Source organism: Macaca thibetana, chromosome 4, assembly GCF_024542745.1.
Source record: "Macaca thibetana thibetana isolate TM-01 chromosome 4, ASM2454274v1, whole genome shotgun sequence".
Taxonomy (NCBI): Eukaryota; Metazoa; Chordata; class Mammalia; order Primates; family Cercopithecidae; genus Macaca; species Macaca thibetana.
Genome location: NC_065581.1, coordinates 82,664,023 through 82,684,698, shown reverse-complemented (window position 1 = coordinate 82,684,698; position 20,676 = coordinate 82,664,023). Strand labels below are relative to the sequence as shown.

General features: G+C 36.3%; 1 protein-coding gene across 8 annotated transcripts in view; it reads left to right on the top strand.

The window, feature by feature from the left end:
• The window catches only part of SNX14 (sorting nexin 14), a 94,275-nt gene that overhangs the window by 54,163 nt on the left and 19,436 nt on the right, over positions 1-20,676 (top strand). For 6 of the 8 annotated variants that reach the window (XM_050788117.1, XM_050788112.1, XM_050788111.1 and 3 more), the window contains 6 exons: positions 1,140-1,166; positions 3,081-3,213; positions 9,290-9,491; positions 12,849-12,932; positions 14,766-14,866; positions 17,259-17,370. In XM_050788117.1, coding sequence (XP_050644074.1) covers positions 1,140-1,166; positions 3,081-3,213; positions 9,290-9,491; positions 12,849-12,932; positions 14,766-14,866; positions 17,259-17,370 — 659 coding nt within the window. The remainder of the gene's footprint in view (positions 1-1,139; positions 1,167-3,080; positions 3,214-9,289; positions 9,492-12,848; positions 12,933-14,765; positions 14,867-17,258; positions 17,371-20,676) is intronic. The other 2 variants (XM_050788114.1, XM_050788113.1) reach the window with 1 other exon arrangement.

The following is a 20,676-nucleotide window of genomic DNA, read 5'->3' as shown; positions in this document are numbered from 1 at the left end:
GTTACAGTGAGCTGAGATTGCACCACTGCACTCCAGCCTGGGCAACTAAGACTCCATCTCAATTAAAAATAAAATAAAATAAAATAAAAAGCTTGCTTCGTAGTTAAAATTTAAGTCAAGGTCATAACTTCAGAGATGAAAAAAGCCTTCTTTGCTACTTTGAGAACACTTGATTATTTTCAGCATATTAAAGTACTAATTTTGTTGGCTTTAAAATATAAAAAAGACAGATTATATGGGTTCTTTTCATTCTGGATACTGATTATGACTTTTTAAAGTATGTTTTTCTTTATGGTGATCTGATTTTAATAGTTAACTATCAGTCTTGTCAGGACTCTGCTTCTGTGATAGTTAATGATTTATTTACCTATATACAATAAAAGTTTTTTAACATTCTTTCATTGGAGATTTAGAATAGCTTTGTTAATTTGCTATTAAATGACTTAAATTACATAAAATATGTATTCATATATTTGATGTCCACATTTTATATTTTCGAAGTAAAATTCTAATGCGTATTATTTATCATGTTCTCTGTTTCATTCTACACTTAAAGTACAACTTTTGTTTTTTAATATTTAGAGATCTTTTGTTAACTGTGCTTCTTAGCTTAAAACATTTTTTTACTCTAGCTAAAAACATGTGAAGCATAAATGATTCTATCTAACATGGACACAAATTTAATGTTGGAAAATATGGGTTTGTTTTTTGTGCCAGATTTTTAGTGGTTCAGTCTCTGCATACTTTCCACTGTATGAAAGAAATGGTATGCCTGAGGACAAAGAAAAGACAGAATTATTTCTGGATATTTAATTTCTAAGAACCTTTTTTAATGATGTAGAAAAAAGTCAGTTATTTCCTGATATATTTAATTTTTTTCCATGTCACCCAATAGATAACATATTTAAGAACCGTTTTTAGTAATGTAGACTTCATCCAAACACACAAGACAGCTATGTGCATTTATCTTATCTTTATCACCTTATTCATTAGATTTCTTCCCTTTGCAAAGATGAATGTTATACACCTGTGTAACTTCTGAAGCTTTTAAATTTTGTTTTGTGTTCTAGAAGTTTATATAATATCTGGGCTTTCTTTCTTTCCTCTCCTTGTATAATTTCACATACCTGTTATTGCAGAGGTAGCCTAAGTTTGGATGATTTTCGGTAAGTCTTGAGCATGTGATTTTTTTCAGTATTAAATGTTTTTAGAAAGTACATTGTGAACAACCTAATAGAAATAAAAAGGAAAAAAATGAAACACTATAGTATTAACTGCCATTATATCCTAGTTATTTAGGATAATCTTTTAAAAGGAATACCTACTTTTAGTCTAGATATGTCCTCTTTGAAATAGCATATGTCATCATAAAATAAAAATGTCCTGATACTTCAAAGATATTTTCGTTATTTAATTTGTCAGTATCTTGTTTTTTAAGGCTGTTGACTCATTTTTGTTCTTGTTAATTTTGCTAAATTAATTTTAGAATTCTTTATGTTTAAATAATCTTTTTTTTTTTAAGAAGTATCATGTTTCTGTATTTCTGGGCATAATCACAAGTGAGACTTTTTAAATTTCATATTTCAACAACCCCCATTGTTTTGTAATATCCATGTTGTAGAGACTAGAATAAACCATTTGGAGTCTAGAGATTTTAAAAATGTTTTGTTAACATTTTTATGTCTTGGGAAGTTTTTTTTTTTTTTAAATCAAGGACAGTTGTGTCTACAATTCTTGTTTAAAAAAACCCTAATTGTATGTTTGTTTAGATAAAATAATCTAGTTTAAGTATCCCTTTTACTGCTTACTACTTACTATTAGTGTTTTTCCAGAAGTTTGATTTACTTCTTGGATGTGCGTAAAATACACATTACTACATATTGGTGTATTTGAAACTTGTTTAATTTTCTTTCTGTAATTATATTATTTTAGTAGATAACTTAATTTTCCTCAGGAGTAATAGCTATACACTTGAGCATTCAAAACAAACTTTCTCAGATTATTTTAAAGTAGTCATTTTTATTTGGATATCTGTTGTAAGAGCAGCATTACATAGTGAACATGACTTTATTTTATTTTATATATTTTTTCAAGATGGAGCCTCACTCTGTCGCCCAGGCTGGAGTGCAGTGGTGCCATCTCGGCTCACTGCAACCTCTGCCTTTCGGGTCCAAGTGATTCTCCTGTGTTAGCCTTTGCCTTTCATCTCGCTTGGCTAATTTTTGTATTTTTAGTACAGGTGCGGTTTCGCCATATTGGCCAGGCTGGTCTCGAACTCCGGACCTCAGGTGATCTGCCAGCCTTGGCCTCCCAAAGTGCTGAGATTACAAGTGTAAGCCACTGTGCCTGGCCTTGAGCATAACTTTTAAATTGGATAAAAGTTATGGTTTTAGTTGCTGAAACATTGGGCAGTAGGCTAACGGACATTTTTGCTACTTTTAGCTTATTTATTTTGTTGCTTTTCAGCTATTTCTGCTTTCAGAAATTCAACTTAAAAAAATTGCAAAACCAACATTTAATATTTATGGCAGAGCAGACTGCTTCCTAGGGCTACATTTGCTTTTATCCCTATGCTCATTGCTAACCTTTCCCTTTGTCACTATTATTTTTCTTAAAGTTCCTTCTGAAAATGAAGTAGTGAGAAAACAATAGTTGACCTTTTTTTTTGTTGCATAATTTTAGTACAGTTACTCTAAAGGGATGTTTTCCGTTTTGAACAGATCTTAAACATTTTTTTATCTATTTCAAAATATCGCAATAAGAACTATATTCCGCTAGGGGGCTCTCATCTTTTAAAAATTTTAATCCGGTTAATATTTTGAAGTTAATAGTAGGTAAATTTTGAGTGTTTATAAATAAATATTGTCCCGTTTATTCATCCTCCAAATTTAAACTATGTCATTTTTGGCTTCTGAGATGTTACTTAATCCATGGATGAAAACTCCAAAAGTTATGTTAGCTAGACCTTTAGTTTATCATTTTCAAAACTGTTTTTCTTTTTTTCTAAATAATGGTTTTCAGTAAACCAGACTGTTGTGATAATTTGCTATGTACTTGATACATGTTTGTTTAATATTCAGGAACACACAGAAAAGGGGAGAATCATTTGGAATCAGCAGAATAGGTAGCAAAATTAAAGGAGTATTCAAAAGTACCACAATGGAGGGAGCTATGTTGCCTAATTATGGTGTAGCTGAAGGTGAAGATGATTTTGTAAGTAAAATGTATCAATTTGATTTATTTATAACTTCACACTTACTATAACATAAAAATTAGAGATACTCATTATTTTCCTTTTTTTTTTTTTTTTTGGAGAATCTGTATTCTCATACTTTCCCTTTATCTTCTTACTTCAGACTTCCTTTGTATTTCTCATTCTTTAATTAGTTGTGATAGTTTCATGATGTGAATCTAATTTTTAAAATTCCTGGGAACTATGTTATTGCTTATTAAGGCAGAATGGTTCCTGTTAAGCTGAGACACTTCTAATATTCAAACAGTTTACCATCTTTTGGTTAAGCTTCAAATTCTGATGTTACCTTTTTCCTACCATGTGCTCCAGGTATACAGAGCTGCTAATAGATGCTCTAGCTCCTTGCTTACTTAAACTGCGGTCTGTTGACAAGCAGCATTGGCATTACCTGGGAGCTTGTATAAATACAGAATCTCAGGCACTCTCCTAGACTTACTGAATCAATTTGCATTTTAACAAGATTTCCGGTTGACTTATATGCACATTTTACTTACCATGCTATTTTATTTCTCTGTGTCTTTGTCCTGCTTGAAATGCCCTTCATTTGTTTATTGACCTGGAAAATTCATGTGCATCCTTCAAAATGCAGCTGTTCCCCATAAACCTTTACCCAAATCCCCAAGTTGAACTGAACATTTCCTCCTTTTGTGTCCCTATTATATCATATGTTAAAACTTATACCATAATGTATTTGAAGTTATATGTTTATGATTGTCTTTTGTATCACATAGTGCCATAAAGGCAAGTATTGTCTCATTTGTACTTTTTATTTTTATTGAATAGAGATCTTGGATTCTCATTTTGTCTTTTAATGACCCTGGGCACTGGGGATGAAAACAAGATTAAGATGCAGACCTTGGCTTTAAGAAATTCACTTAATTTGGGTGTAAAAGGGATGTTTAGTACTGATTGGATTGATGATGACCAAGAAGGAGGAAAGGTGGGGAGACAGCAGTAAACCCTTGTCTTTTACCCCTTCCTTTTGACCTTTGTCCCATTGCCTTGATGTAAGGGTCACTGATTCTTCATAATAATTTAAATGGAATAAAATGTTATTTAAACCTTTTTTATTAATTCAAATAAAGCAGTTTTTTATGCCTTTATTTTTTCCCTATAAGTGTGGGTATTATTATTATTTTTTTGAGATAGAGGCTTGCTCTGTCACCCAAGCTGGAGTGCAATGGCACGATCTCAGCTCACTGCAACCTCCGCCTCCCGGGCTCCTGCCTCAGCCTCCAGAGTAGCTGGGATTACAGGCGCCCACCACCATGCCCAGCTAATTTTTATATTTTTTTTGGTAAAGATGGGGTTTCACCTTGTTGACCAGGCTGGCCTTGAACTCCTGACCTCGTGATCTACCCACCTGTAGTCCCAAAGTGCTGGGACTACAGGCATGAGCCACCGCACCCGGCCTTGGTGTGGGTAGTATTTTTATGCTGGGTGTGGTGGCTCACATTTGTAATCTCAGTACTTTGGGAAGCTGAGGTGGGAGGATTGCTTGAGCCAAGGAGTTCAAGACCAGCCTAGGCAACATGGCGAGACCCTGTCTTTACAAAAAATTAAAAAATTAGCTGGGTGTGATGGTGCACAACTGTGGTTGTAGCTACTTGGAAGGATCACTTGAGCTCAGGGGGTTAAGGCTGCAGTGAACCATGTTTGTGTCACTGTACTCCAGCCTGGGTAACAGAGTAAGAGCCTGTCTCAAAAAAAAAGTGTGGATAGAAGAAAGTAGATCAGAGAAAATCTTTTTCAAAATAATGTTTATGTTTTCTAATTTTAAGCATATTTTCAGTTTTTAAATAATATAGAACAGTGGAAAAAAATTAAATGCCATGTACATGCATAATCTTACCACCCAGTAACCACTTCTATTAATAGTTTGGTGATTTTCTTTAAAAACAAACAAACAAAAAAACTTTCCCTTTTCACCCCGGTAGACAAGACTACATTTTATATATATAGTTTGCTATCTTTTCTCTCTATTCAGTATTATAACAAAAGTATTTAACCGTGTTATTACAAACTTTTAAAACATAATTTTTTGTGGAGGAAGATGTGTTTTTTATTTTTTGCCTTCCCAATTGCTTGATACACAAGCTGTACTTTAGCTTCAGGAATAGGAGGCTATCTTTAAAAAGCTGAGAGAATTTGCTTTGTTTTGTAGTGACCCAAGAAGAAGGAAATTCTTGATTGGGATTAAAGATAGTAGTAACAGAAAGTTGGAGAAGCAGGCAAACTAATATTTAATACTATCAAAGGAAAACTCAGGGACAGTGAGGTGCTAACGCAGACTAAGATGATGCCATTTAGGATTTAGAAGACACTATGTTAGTTCTAACTTGTGGGACCTTGGGGAATCCTCTTTGTCTTGTTTGGAAGTTGAGGGAAAAGAAAAGTTTCCAGTTTCATTGCCGGGTGATCCTAAATTGGTTTGTGATCCTAAGTTGGACATTTAGGATGACTAATTGGAGACTTAGGAGACATTATCTCAAACTCCTGACCTCAGGTGATCCACCTACCTTGGCCTCCCATAGTGCTGGGATTACAGGCGTGAGCCAACATGCCCAGCCTGGCATTATCTTTCAGAACCCTCGTTGTGATCATTTGGCGGTAGTGCCTGCTTGCTGTGTGGTCTTGGGCACATCCGTTAATTTTATTATGATTTGTTTCATCACCTTGAAATGGAGGTAATTTTATCTTTCATAGGGATGTTGTAAGGAGTATTAAGCAAGTAATATATACGAAGCACTGAGAACAGTGCCTTGCACATAGTGAGTCCTGTAAGCACATCAATTCTCGTAGCTGTGTGATCTCAAGTTAGGGATTAAATTAGCATCCGTCCATATGCTGGCCTGGGAACCAAAGCCTAGTATATAAGATTGGGTCAGGGCTGGGTATGGTGGCTCATACCTGTAATCCCAGCACTTTGGGAGACTGAGGCTGGAGGATCACTTGAGTTTAGGAATTCGAGACCAGCCTGGGCAACATGGTGAAATCCTGTCTCTACAAAAATAGAAAAATTAGCTGGATGTGGTCTACTCAGGAGGCTGAGGGAGGATCACTTGAGCTCGGGAGGAGGAGTTTGCAGTGAGCCTGGCAACAAAGTGAGACCCTGTCTCAAAAAAAAAAATTGGGTTGAAAATTGGGTTGGTGTATCAGAAAATGTATTTCTGTCCAAGTTCAGAACTGGCTTACAAATATACTTATGGAATATAATATGCCTGTTGGTAACTAGGCAGATATCTCTGTACAGGAAAAGAATAGTCAGAAATATTAACATTTCTTGAGGAAATTTTATTTCCATCTTCCATAATCCCCATCCTCTTGGTAGAGATAGCAGGTGTTTGGAAACGAAAAAGTATTTAAAGTACTTGATTTTCCTTTATTAATATTTTGATTACAATATTTTTTTTTTTTTTTTTTTTGAGACGAAGTCTTGCTCTGTCGCCCAGGCTGGAGTGCAGTGGCCGGATCTCAGCTCACTGCAGGCTCCGCCTCCCGGGTTCACGCCATTCTCCTGCCTCAGCCTCCCGAGTAGCTGAGACTACAGGCGCCCGCCACCTCGCCCGGCTAGTTTTTTGTATTTTTTAGTAGAGACGGGGTTTCACCGGGTTAGCCAAGATGGTCTCGATCTCATGACCTCGTGATCCGCCCGTCTCGGCCTCCCAAAGTGCTGGGATTACAGGCTTGAGCCACTGCGCCCGGCCACTTGTTTTCAAATAGCATTAAAGGATGCCCTGAAAATTCTTAGAGAAATATTTCCCTAGAGATTTTTCTTTAGGCTTTGATAAAAATACCATTTAAGTAGTAACAGTAATAAATTGCAAAACTTTGTCCCTTTACATTGCTAGGAATTTTGTTCTCCCATTTTGTTTCTTAGATTAATTCTGAGGAGCTTCTTTTAATTTAAGAATGCCCCCCCCCTTTTTTTTTTTTGGCTTTTAGTCAGCATTTTCAACAAATTCTCTGTTATTGTATGATTCACTTTCCCCTCTCCTCAGAAGCTACATCCATTAACAAAAATATACTTGTATTAACCATGGAAAATGCTACCTTGAACCTCAGGTTTTAAGCATTGGGTGTTTCCTTCACACATCTCTCTGTGTTTCTTCCAAGATTGTAAGAAGGTAACCTTGCCTTTTAAAAGGCAAAACCCAACATCTGTCATCTGTTTTTATAGTTTTGTTTTTTAAGGTCTTGAAGTTGTTTTCAACAGAGCATTAAGAAGTCTTCCTAAGATCAGTGAGAGTCTTATTAGAGATTTTGGAAAGCCAGTTTAGGATGAGAACAGAAAAAAGCAAAGCGGGAGCCAGGCGTGGTGGCTCACGCCTGTAATCCCAACACTTTGGGAGGCTGAGGCGGGCGGATTATGAGGTCAGGAGATTGAGACCATCCTGGCTAACACGATGAAACCGCGTCTCTACTAAAAATAGAAAAAATTAGCTGAGCGTGGTGGCGGGCGCCTCTAGTCTCAGCTACTCGGGAGGCTGAGGCAGGAGAATGGCATGAACCTGGGAGGGAGAGCTTGCAGTGAGCAGTGATTGCGCCACTGCACTCCAGCCTGGGCGACAGAGCGAGACTCTGTCTCAAAAAAAAAAATAGAAAAAGCAAAGGGGGTTTGTGGGGGAGGAAAGGAATTTCCTTAGAAGAGAGGTAAGTACCCGGGGTAAGAGGAAAGAACTGAGAGTGAGGGTAGGGCTAGAATTCTGGAAATAAATTCCTCTGTACTACTGATTTGCTCTGACTAGGCTATTCAGAATTCTTTTAAGTGCTACAGACTTTGACTCATTGCCTTTAAAAAGGTGTGTTCCAGATGAATGCATTTCATTTATAATATTTTGCCCTTTCTAACATGAATAAGAGATGTCTAGGTGAGTCAGTGTTTATAATATGCCAGATTCAAATAATCTCTTCCAATTTAAAAAATGGAGACAGTTATTTCCTTCTTCCTATGTATATATTTCTAGAACATGTGGTTTTGTTTTTAAAAATAATTTTTATTTTATTTTTTCAGTATTTAAAAATATTTAGCATTTTAAACATTTATGTTGTTAAAGTTTAAGAAGTGATGAAATAAAAAACTCTTAATTCTGTAGAGGTGGGTTTCTTCCAGACGTTTTTTTCCAATTTTTTGTTACTTATGTTACAGTTTTTACTTGGGTCTTTTTTATGGTTAAAAAATTTTTGGAGTAAATATTTTTATTAAAATAAATTTCCAAAAATGGAATTACTTGTTTGAAATCATTTTATGACTCTTTATAGATACATATTGCCAAAACACTTTCCAGAAGGGTTGTGCTGGTATACCTTGTAACTGGTAGTGTGGCACAGATCTAGTTTATCTGTGCAGTCTCCATGAATGACTGCTATCATTTATAAAATTTTACTTCTCGAAATGAGAAAAATACCAGAACTTTACTTTTTATTTCTTATCACAAAGGTTGAACAGTTTCTATATTTGTGTATTTTACATTTTTTTCCCTAATCTCTGAGGTGTATATTCTTTATCTTCTATTATATTTTCTTTCTTTCTTTTTTTTTGAGACAGGGTCTCACTCTGTCACCCAGAATGGAGTACTGGCTCACTGCAATCTCAGCCTCCTGGACTCAAGCAGTGCTCCCACCTCAGTTTCCTGAGTAGCTGAGACTACAGAGGCGGGCCACCATGCCCAACTAATGTTTTAAAAATATTCTGTAGTGATGAGGTCTCACTGTGTTTCCCAGGCTAGTCTCAAACTCCTAGGCCCAAGCAATCCTTCCACCTCAGCCTCTGTGAAAGTGTTGGGCTTATAGGTGCTGTCCCCAGCCTATTATATTTTCATATACAGATGATGTAAGAAAACTTGGAGTTGATGCTAGTAACTTGTTTTTAGCTTTTTACCTATACTTTTTCAGTAGAAAATTTAATATCACCTAGCTTTTAGAGTCTTAAAAATTATCAGTTGATATGGGCATATTACTTTATACTTGTATCTCATATGCTATAGTTCTAAAGGTATTGGGAATATTAAATTTATCCTGGTAATTTTTTTCCAGATTGAAGAAGGTATTGTTGTAATGGAAGATGATTCTCCAGTGGAGGCTGTGAGCACACCTAATACTCCCCGAAACCTTGCTGCATGGAAAATTAGCATTCCATATGTAGACTTTTTTGAGGATCCCTCCTCTGAAAGGAAGGAGAAAAAAGAAAGAATTCCTGTGTTTTGTATTGATGTTGAAAGAAATGATAGAAGAGCAGGTAGGAAGCTTTCTGAGCACCTTTCTTAAAAGATACCCGTGAATGAGTCTGTTGTTAGCAAGTGTGATAAACATTTTGCCAGTTCTAGCTAGCAAATATGGCTGCATATCCAAAAAAGAAGTGTCCAGAACAGAAAATTGAAAGAAAGCTTAGGATGTCCTAAGTTATCTTCATAGCAGTTAACTAACTGATTGAATCAGCACTTATTGAGTGATGCCTGCTAGACACCTGACAGTCCATCAGGCATTCAATGTAATGTTCTTTTAATGGTTTTGTTGCCGTCATTAGCGATTGTACTTACTTAATTATCATTAATCCATATAGCAATATATCAGGTATTATTCTAGTTTAATTAAGACAGCGTTTTCTCTCACCCATTTTGTGGGCTAATTAGAAAATATGGCCAAACATGGTGGCTCACGCCTTTAATTGCAGTACTTTGGGAGGCCAAGGTGGGTGGATTACCTGAGGTCAGGAGTTTTGAGACCCACCTGGCCCACATGGTGAAACCCTGTATCTACTAAAAATACAAAAATTAGCCATGCGTGGTGGTGCATGCCTGTAGTCCCAGCTACTCTGGAGGCTGAGGCATGAAGATTGCTTCAACCTGGGAGGCGGAGGTTGCAGTGAGCTGAGATTATGTGACTGCACTCTAGCCTGGGAGACAGAGTGAAACCCTGTTTCCAAAAAAAAAGGACTGATGAAAATATGGTTAAAACTACAGGTTTTCTTCATGTTTTGCTATACTTTTTCTTTCGGTTATTTCAGGTATAGACTGTCATAGAGACCAGGGTTAACAGCATCTGTAGCAGGATAAACAGTCACCACTTTAAAGTCCTACTTGTAACATGATAAAAAGAAATCGAATTAAAAAATAAAACAGTGACCACTTTGCACTTTTTCTAAGAAGTGGGGCAGTGAGTATAACGAAAAGCACCACATTTTGAGAATGATGAGCAGAAAATAAAGTTGAGCTCAGGAAGAGGGAGTTATGAGGAAAGAAGGAAAAAAAGTGGCAATGTTAGAAAATGGTTTTGAGAGGATAAGTGGTAGGGTGAAGATCAGTGCTAATTATTTTTATTTTTCAAAAAGTATTAGGTTTTCTGATTTTCCTCAGAAGTTGATCCTGTTTCAAGAACATGAGACATAGGAATTGGGAGGGAAGACTGCCCAGAGTAGCTAGTTACAATTTTTCCTATCATAACTAAATATCAGGCAGAGTCTTACTCTGTCCAGGTCTTACACCATACTGCCTGATTTTGCCGGAGTTACTGTTCAGTCTTACTAGTTGCTGTTCTTTCAGCATTCTGACAGGTGGACAGCTAAACTGTTGTTAATTCTGACAGGTGGACAGCTAAACTGTTGTTAATTCTGACAGGTGGACAGCTAAACTGTTGTTAAACTGAGTCAGATTTCCATTTCAAACTTAGTTTTGTTTGGAATATACTTTTGTTTTTGCTTTAGGACAACTATTTTTAATTTTTATGCTTTATCTTAAAAGGTTAATTTAACATAAATTATAAATTCATGGCTCAGTAATTCGAAAATAAAAACCAAAAAATCTTAAAACTTGTATTTTATGTTATTTTTTAATTTAATTTTTTTTTTCTTTTTGAGAGGGGGGTCTTGCTTTGTTGCCCAAGCTGGTGTGCAGTGACGTGACTGTGGCTCACTATAGCCTCGACTTCTGAGGTTCAAGCAATCCTCCCACCTCAGCCTCCTGAGTAGCTGGGACTATAGGTGCATGTCACCATGCCCAGCTAATTTTAAAACTTTTTCGTAGAGAAAGGGTCTCACTATGTTGCTGAGTCTGGTCTCGAATTCCTGGGCTCAAAGTGGTCTTCCCGCCTTGGCCTCCCAAAGTACTGGGATTACAGGTGTGAGCCACTGTGCTGGGCCAAAATCTTGTATTTTAAAGATAATTTTTTTGTCACCAGTGCTGCAGACTTCTACTGTCAATGAAATGTGCTCTTAGAAACCATGATCTATTAGGGAGAAAAAAGTATATCATTTAGTGTATTGATTTTATGTGGGTAACAAAATAACAATTTCAGCATTAAAAACCTAGCCTAAATATACTATGGATCTTTTAAGACCAGTGTTGAAGAAGAAAACTAGGATTTGCTTTATATGTTGTGATCAGGTTGATTTTTTTCTAAATAGACGTGTTGTTTTAGATGGTTGTGGTATTGCTTCACTCGATCTACTGCATTCTGAAATCTATGGTACAATGATGTTAGATGTTAACAATAACAGTTAACATTTATGAGGTATTTACTCTGTGCTATGCTGTGCTATGCACTGTACAGAAGTGCTTTGTGTGGATTATTTTAGGTGATAGACACAATTATTGTTATTCTACATCTACACACTGCAAGGTACACAGTGGTGTTATTTGTTCAAGGCCACATAGTAAATGGGGGCAAGGTGAACTGGGATTAGAATAGGCAGTCTGATTCCAGATTTACTCTTTAAACCATTACTATGTGCTGCCCAATTTAGTAGCCACTAGCTGCATGTGGTAATTAAACTCAAATTGTATTAAAATTTCAGTTCTTTAGTTGCATTAGCCGCCTTTCAAGTACTCAGTGGCAACATGTGGCTAGTAGCTAGTATATTAATGCAGATCCATGGAGCATCTTCCTAACTGCAGATAGTTCTGTTGGATAGTACTGCTTTATACTATATTAAATTAGGACAATATGGTAAATGTTTGAGAAACCCCAAATCAATAAAAAACTCTTATGAAATACATCTTTTGGTGACAGTTTAAAAATAATCATAATCGCATGATATTTTAAAGTTTCTGTCAGCTCTGATTCTGTTATAGAAAAAGTATATTTGAGATAACTTCATAGATGAAATTTATCAGTCACTTGTAGGTAACTAAAATATGGGATAAAATGTGTTAATAATGTTATGCCAAAAATAACAAATTACGACTGTGGAATAATGTCCAGCTTTGTATTCTTTTTTTTTTTTTTTTTGAGACAGAGTCTCACTCTGTTGCCCAGGCTGGAGTGTAACAGCGCGATCTCAGCTCACTGCAACCTCTGCCTTTTGGGTTCAAGCGATTCTCCTGTCTCAACCTCCTGAATAACTGGGACTACAGACGCCTGCCACCACGCCTGGCTAATTTTTGTATTTTTAGTAGAGGCGGGGTTTCACCATGTTGGCCAGACTGGCCTCAAACTCTGGACCTCAAATGATCCACTCACCTTGGCCTCCCAAAGTGCTGGGATTATAGGCATGAGGCACCGTGTCCAGCCAGCTTTGTATTCTTAATGTATTAAATACAACATTCTTTTAGGGTTTTGAAATTATTTGTTACTCAGTGTGTGTGTACTCAATTTACAGTTGGACACGAACCTGAACATTGGTCTGTCTATAGAAGATACCTTGAATTCTATGTACTTGAATCAAAACTAACAGAATTTCATGGTATGTTATTCTTTTTGGATAAAACATTACATTTCAGCATTAGCATTCTTTAAAGCTGTGATACCAGATTAATTTTTTTATTTTAAGTAATTGAAATACAAGAAATACAACATTGACGCTTGTGTACACTTTTATTGATAACGGAAATGTACTGTTTATCTTCTTATTTTTATTTATCTGTATATTTAAAGTTCTTGCAATGCACATTTATGCTTTTTTTTTAAGTAAAATCAAAATTTTAAAATAGCTATTTTAAAACTATATTTTAGAAAGGGCTCTCTATTTACTCTTTTTTTGTTCTTCCTGTCTCATCAATGTATTTATTTTAGTTAATATCAGGGATATCGTTACGAAGAATTTCCAGCTTTTTTTTTTCCTTGTATGTAGCTTGGTGAATTTTATTTGTGTGTTCTAAATTTTTTTATTTTAGCAAAGCTCTGTAGAGTGTCCCCTGATGCAAATTCAGGTTGGTTTTTAATTGAGAAGGGTAAGGAACATTCCTTTCTCTGATGTAAGAGCAAAGCCTGTGATAAGGGTGATTATTATAGGAAGATAAAGAATACAAGGTCCCACTCCATATTTTTGCCTAGATTTTGAGTTTCTACTTGTGTTCAAATGGTTTTATCTTTCTCTCTACCAATCTGGTGCAGGACCATCGTCATTCTTTCTCTGAAAACTACTTTTTTTGTTTAAGGCTGAGAGAAGACAATTTATCTCCATACTTTTCTTTTTTGATACTAAAATTTCTAAAGCCAGCCCTATCTGAGAAAGCACATTCTCCTTCCTTCCTTCCTTCCTTCCTTCCTTCCTTCCTTCCTTCCTTCCTTCCTTCCTTCCTTCCTTCCTTCCTTCCTTCTTTCCTTCCCTCCTTCCTTCCTTCCCTCCCTCCCTCCCTCCCTCCCTCCCTCCCTCGTTTTCTTCCTTCCTTCATTTCCTCATTTCCGTCTTGTTGCTCAGGCTGGAGTGCAATGGCACGATCTTGGCTCACTGCAACCTCTGCCTCCTGGGTTCAAATGATTCTCATGCCTCAGACTTCTGAGTAGCTGGGATTACAGGCATGTGCCACCACGCCCAGCTAATTTTGTATTTTTAGTAGAGATAGGGTTTCACCATGTTGGTGGCCTTTTCTTTTTTTTTTTTTTTTGAGATGAGTCTGGCTCTGTCACCCAGGCTGGAGCGCAGTGGTGCGCTCTCAACTCACAGCAACCTCCGCCTCCCAGGTTCCAGTGATTCCCCTGCCTCAGCATCCCAAGTAGCTGGGGTTACGGGCATTTCCCACCACGCCTGGCTAATTTTTTTTGTATTTTTAATAGAGATGGGGTTTTACCACGTTGGTCTCAAACTTCTGACCTCAAGTGATCTGCTCACCTTGGCCTCCCAAAATGCTGGGATTACAGGTGTGAACCACTGTACCCAGCCTACATTTTGATTTTAAGCCATTTATATAGCATTGACAAAATGCTATCTTTTTTCCCTATGAGAAATTAGTTATTTCTTTAGTAAGGTTTTGTCTAATAGAATCTCACCAATTTCAAAACAATCTCATAATAATTTTTTGAAGCTGTTTTACTAGGATAGAAAGCTAAAAAATCTACGTCAAACAGTGATTGTTACAAGAGTGATATTTTTGTTTATCAGTAGACTCAAGTTCTTTGATCTGGACTTCTGACTTGAAGCTCTCTGGTTTTGTGAAGATTATTCAAAGAATAATGTCACATCTCTACAAGGCAGTATTGCTAATCTGAATGTGCCATAGTAAATTTTAAATCCTAATTTAAGGTTTTAAAAATAGTAGCAGAACACAGTAATAACTATAATATATGCTAATTTCAGGTACATTTCCTGATGCGCAGCTTCCTTCTAAGAGGATCATTGGCCCCAAAAATTATGAATTCTTGAAGTCTAAGCGGGAAGAGTTTCAAGAATATCTACAGGTATAGCATCAACTGTATTAATTCCAAACGTTGCTAATCATAGCATTCTCTAATTTGTCTCTTTTTCTCTTGTACATATGTGCTTCAGTTTATAAATACCTGTCCATGTGGATTTTAATTTAAAAAACATTTTTCCATGTGAATTTTAGAACGAATTTTTGTCAAAAGTATATTCCTTCCCCCCTCTCCAAATTGAATGAAATACAAGATATTTTCTTAGGGTGAGAAAAATCTTTACTTAATTTTAGGCTAGTTAAAACTTTGTATAGGACATTAAAAAAAGAAACTTTTGGTGTAAAAGATTAGATGCATTTGAAGAATATTGGATAGTATTCTTAGAATATTTGTTACTGTTCTGTTTTCTGTTTGATTTTTGTGTTTAGCTTTTTCTGAACATTGGAGTCTTCTGTGTTATTCCTTAGTCCCTTTTCTTTTGGGTTCATAGATATTTTTCCAATTTCCTGGGATCAACTCTACCATTTGCTACGTGGAATTGAATTCCATTTTTCTCAGTGTGTGCACATTACATTATGTTAAATGTATGAGTATATTATTTAAATACGTGGTACAGTCATCATAAAAGTTACTTGAGACATCAGGCTCTCCAGGATTAATAACCATCTTTCTTCTAGTGCTTACAAGGGAGGATACTTTTATTTATTCAAAAAATATTTTATTTGGGCATGGAATTTTATATTTTAAAAAAATTGTCGATTCAGTTAAATTTGGATGCTTCCTAGCTGAAAAGAAATACTTTAAAATTAAAAATACTCAGCAGTGTCAAGGAGTATTTACACTTTATTTCCTCTCTCTGAACTGTTGAATGCTTTCAACTCCAAGTTGAAAAAAATATATATGTGTGTGTATATATATATATTCTACGTAAATTTTTGGTGATGTGAATATTGAAATATGAAATAATTAGCTACTGCAAGGATGTGTTTGGATAAAACATAAAGCCATGTTTTTGTTGATACTGTTAACTCTTCATTTGAACCAGCTAATTATTTCTACAAACTAGAGTACCTCATTCTAGAAGAAATATTTTCTCGTAATATGGATTTAAATTAGAGATAGCTGTACTGGTTTTTTAATGTAGATTTCTGCTTATAAAGTTTTGTAACTGTCTCATAGTTAGGAAACTATTAGGTAATTTTGGGTTAATTTTGGCTTTTAAAGGTCTTTTTTTTTTTTTTTTTTTTTTTTTTTTTTTGAGACGGAGTCTTGCTCTGTCACCCAGGCTGGGGTGCAGTGGCCGGATCTCAGCTCACTGCAAGCTCCACCTCCCGGGTTTACACCATTCTCCTGCCTCAGCCTCCTGAGTAGCTGGGACTACAGGCGCCCGCCACCTCGCCCGGCTAGTTTTTTGTATTTTTTTAGTAGAGACGGGGTTTCACCGTGTTAGCCAGGATGGTCTCGATCTCCTGACCTCGTGATCCACCCGTCTCGGCCTCCCAAAGTGCTGGGATTACAGGCTTGAGCCACCGCGCCCGGCCTTTTTTTTTTTTTTTGAGACGGGGTTTTGCTCTTGTCATCCAGGCTGGAGTGCAACAGTGCGATCTCGGCTCATTGCAACCTCCGCCTCCTGAGTTCAACCGATTATCCTGCCTCGGCCTCCCAAGTAGCTGGGATTACAGGCCCCCACCGCCACTCCTGGCTAATTTTTGTGTTTTTAGTACAGACGGGATTTCGCCGTGTTGGCTAGGCTGGTCTCGAACTCCTGACCTCAGGTGATCCACCTGTCTCAGACTCCCAAAGTGCTGGGATTACAGGAGTGAGCCACTGTGCCCGGCCCGTGTTATCTTATTAGAAAATAGTGTTGCAGGAAGAACAGACAACAGATTTTTCAAGTTATTTCACATTTCCACATCTAGTTTTCTGCAAAACCCTTTATGCCGACTTCTAAAAATTTATCGAAACAATTGTATCATACTATCATATTTTTCTATAGTTTAGAAACTGGGAAATAATAGTAGCTGATGTTTAGTTTTACTTCCTGTGTGTCAGATACTGTGCTAAATGCTTTATATAACAATACAATAAAGTCGGTAGTGTCATTATTTCCGTTTTGTAAGTTAGGAAACTGACTCTTGGGCACTTTAGGAACTTTTCTGGTGTCACTTAGGTGTTTTCCAAGTGTTTAGGATTTAGGTGTTTTCCAAGAATCTAGCATGTGGAAGAGCCAGAATTCGAACCCATTCATATCTGACTATAAAGGCCAAGGTCTTACCTACTATCCTATACTCTTCCCTCTAAAAATGCAGTTGCTTTGTTATTTTAAATATAAAGTAGCTTTTGGGGATTTAAAATTAAAAAAAAATTAAAATACAGTTTTGATTACTCTTCTACATTTCTAAACTGTTTTTTCCCTTTTTTTTTTTGTTCATTCAAGAAACTTCTGCAGCATCCAGAACTAAGTAATAGTCAACTTCTGGCAGACTTTCTTTCCCCTAATGGTGGGGAAACACAATTTCTTGATAAGATACTACCAGATGTAAATCTTGGTAAGTCAATTTAAGGAATCATTATAAGAGAATAAGCTGAAAAGAATCAGCATTTTCAGATTAATTTAGAAAAATATTTATATACTATAGCCTATGGTAAACTCCGAGGGCCCTTATTTCTGCATTTAGAGAGAAATTGTCAGATGCTGACCTTAATCTGTCCATTTGGAGTTCTGATTATTTAAGCAGTCACTTCTACCCATTTGTCCTCATCACAGAAAATTATATTAGTCAATGTATTTATAAATTTTTTTTCTTAAATTTAAATATAAGAAAAGTAGAGATGGTATTTTTAGCATAGGTGAATCAGTGTTTTCATCGTACAGTATATGAATAGCTGTGGTATTTGAAATTTCTCATTAAATATCTCAAAAAGAGTAGATCTGTTCACATTTAACTTGGTTTAAGACTGTTGCATTTTTCCACATCTTTAGGTTATATCATGCTCTTCCTTTTTTGTATTATAAAGCGTTATAAATATTCCTTAAAACCTAATTTTTGGGTCACTTGTAGTAGTGATTTAGGTAAGTAAACTTTGTATAAACTGACTTTTAGTTAACTTGAATTAATCTTAATGTCATTCTGAGCAAATTTCATTTCATGGTACTTCTGTACATGAATTTTATTTAAAGTTTAAATGTTGGCTATAAAACTGGCATGGAATGTACACATGAGATTGTGGTAACATTTCTGCTTTGAATGTCGGTGTTAATTTGTTTTGAAGTTTTCATTAGTAACTTAGAAAAATAATTTAGGTTTTTGATCTTTAATTTCAAAGTAACTTTATAATTAGTAAAACCATTTTGCAGTTAGTAATTGCCTTATTTCTACTAGTACTATTGTAAAGGAAATTAAGATGTGTCAGAAAGCTTATATTTGCTCTATTTTTTAAAATACTAATTTTTATTATGACAGATATAGAATCTGTAGTCAAAGCACAGTCTGCTAGGTTACTGAAGACATTATTATGTTTTTACTACTAGAGATGGAAGTTAGTATTTCCTGAAGATAATGTTTCAGAAAGTATTTTTGTGTTGTAATACTCGAGCACTTAATTTCAGCTATCACTTTTGGATGAATTATTTATTATAGTTTGTCTAAATAGTAACGAGTTCAACAGAAATCCAGATAGATCATCTTCTCTAACCACTAATATAGTACATACGTTATAAGTACATGTATAAAAAATAGAAATATAAAAAAAGGATTCAATTAAATGTAGTCTGAAATTTTCCAAAGAATCATCTCATAAACCCCTGGCATGCCTCCATTCTGTTTTAAAAACTGTTCCTTAATTACTATTCCACCTGCTGGTTATCAGTGATTGGATTTTTTTTTTTTTTTTTTTTTTTTTTTTCTGTGGTGGAGTCTTGCTCTGTCACCCAGGCTGGAGTGCAGTGGAGTGATTTTGGCTCACTGCAGCCTCCACCTCTCAGGTTCAAGCGATTCTCCTGCCTCAGCCTCCCAAGTAGCTGAGATTACAGGTGCCCACCACCACACCTAGCTAATTTTTTGTAGTTTTAGTAGAGATGGAGTTTCACCACATTGGCCAGACTGGTCTCAAACCCCTGACCTCAGGTGATCCATCTGCCTTGGCCTCCCAAAGTGCTGAGATTACAGGCGTGAGTGAGCCACCATGCCCGGCCAGTGATCTCGTTGTTAACAGAGACATCTTCTCACTCCTCAGTCTTCTTGACCTCCTTTGCAGCATTCTTTCCTTTAGAAATTCTTTGCCTTTGGCGTTCATTATTGCATATTATTCTCTTAACTGTTTCAGTCCCATCACTACATTTCCGTTCTACACAATCCTCCCTTATCTCTATACACGTAAATATAGGTGTTTTCCAAGCTCTGTCCTCAACTTTCCTCTTGCCAGTCTCCACAGAACCTATTATTTTAATTTTTACCTATATGTAAATGTTTATTTTTCATTCTTTTTTTTTTTTTGAGACAGAGTCTTGAAATGTCATCCAGGCTGGAGTGCAGCAGCGCCATCTTGGCTCACTGCAACCTCTGCCTCCTGGGTTCAAGCAATTCTCCTGCCTCAGCCTCCCTAGTAGCTGGGACTACAGGCGCACACCACCACGCCCAGCTAATTTTTATATTTTTAGTAGAGACGGGGTTTTGCCATGTTGGCCAGAATGGTCTTGATCTCTTGATCTCGTGATCTGCCCACCTAAATGTAGTCTGACCTTTAGTTATACCTTTCTGATACCCAGTTGAATGTCACCATCTGATCTCCTATCATCTTTTCAGAACCAATGTGTAATTTTGTTAATGATGCTACAGTCATTTCAGTCATGCTTGAATTTTTACCATTACCTCTTGGATTTTCTCTCCCATGCTCTCACTACACATCTTTTTTTTTGGAGATGGAGTCTCTGTCTGTCACCCAGGTTGGAGTGTGGTGGTGTGATCTCAGCTCACGCAACTTCTGCCTCCTGGGCTCAGGCATTCCTCCCACCTCAGTCTCCTGAGAACTATAGGTGCGCACCACCATACCCAGATAATTTTTGTATTTTTGGTAGAGATGGGGTTTCACCATTTTGCTCACGCTGGTCTTGAACTTCTGAGTTCAAGTGATCCACCTGCCTCAGCCTCCCAAAGTGCTGGGATTACAGGTGTGAGTCACCATGCCCTGCCTTACATATCTTTTTAGTTCCCAGATTCTGTAAGTTTTTCCTATTTGGTGTCTAACTCATGTCTTCCTCTTCATTCCCTTTACTCTTTCCTTAGTTCAGTTTTCATTGCCTCTTATTTGAACTGTACTAAGTTTCCTATCTAGTCTCCTGGATTCCCATCCTCCTCCTGCCCTCTATCAGTTTATCGAATATAACACAGCCAGATTAATCTTCCTAAAGTACATGTTTGACCATATCTAAAATCCTTTGGTTTTTCTCTCTTTATTAACTTAGGAAATCTTTATTGTTTAATATGGAACCCTCTGAAAATCACTATGTGCTTTGATACCAATATATCTTACCAGTATTATTTCTTACTACTTCCTTTCATACTTTAATAAAATTGAATCCCCTATATTCTTTTGCTCCAGTGCCTTTATTTATACTCTTGTCTTCTACTTTAAATGCTCTTCCATATTACCTATCTTTGAAGATCCAGCTGAGAGAAAGGAATGGCTGGTTCTTCATAGGGAAACAGGGAAGCCTTTCTTAGGAAGGTATAATTTGTCTAATCTTGAAAGAGTAATATAAATCAGCAGGAGATAGATGAGGAGATCATTCCACTTGGAGAGACGGGCATGTACAAGAAGCATGAAAGAGGGAATCAGCTGGTAATGTTTGGAGT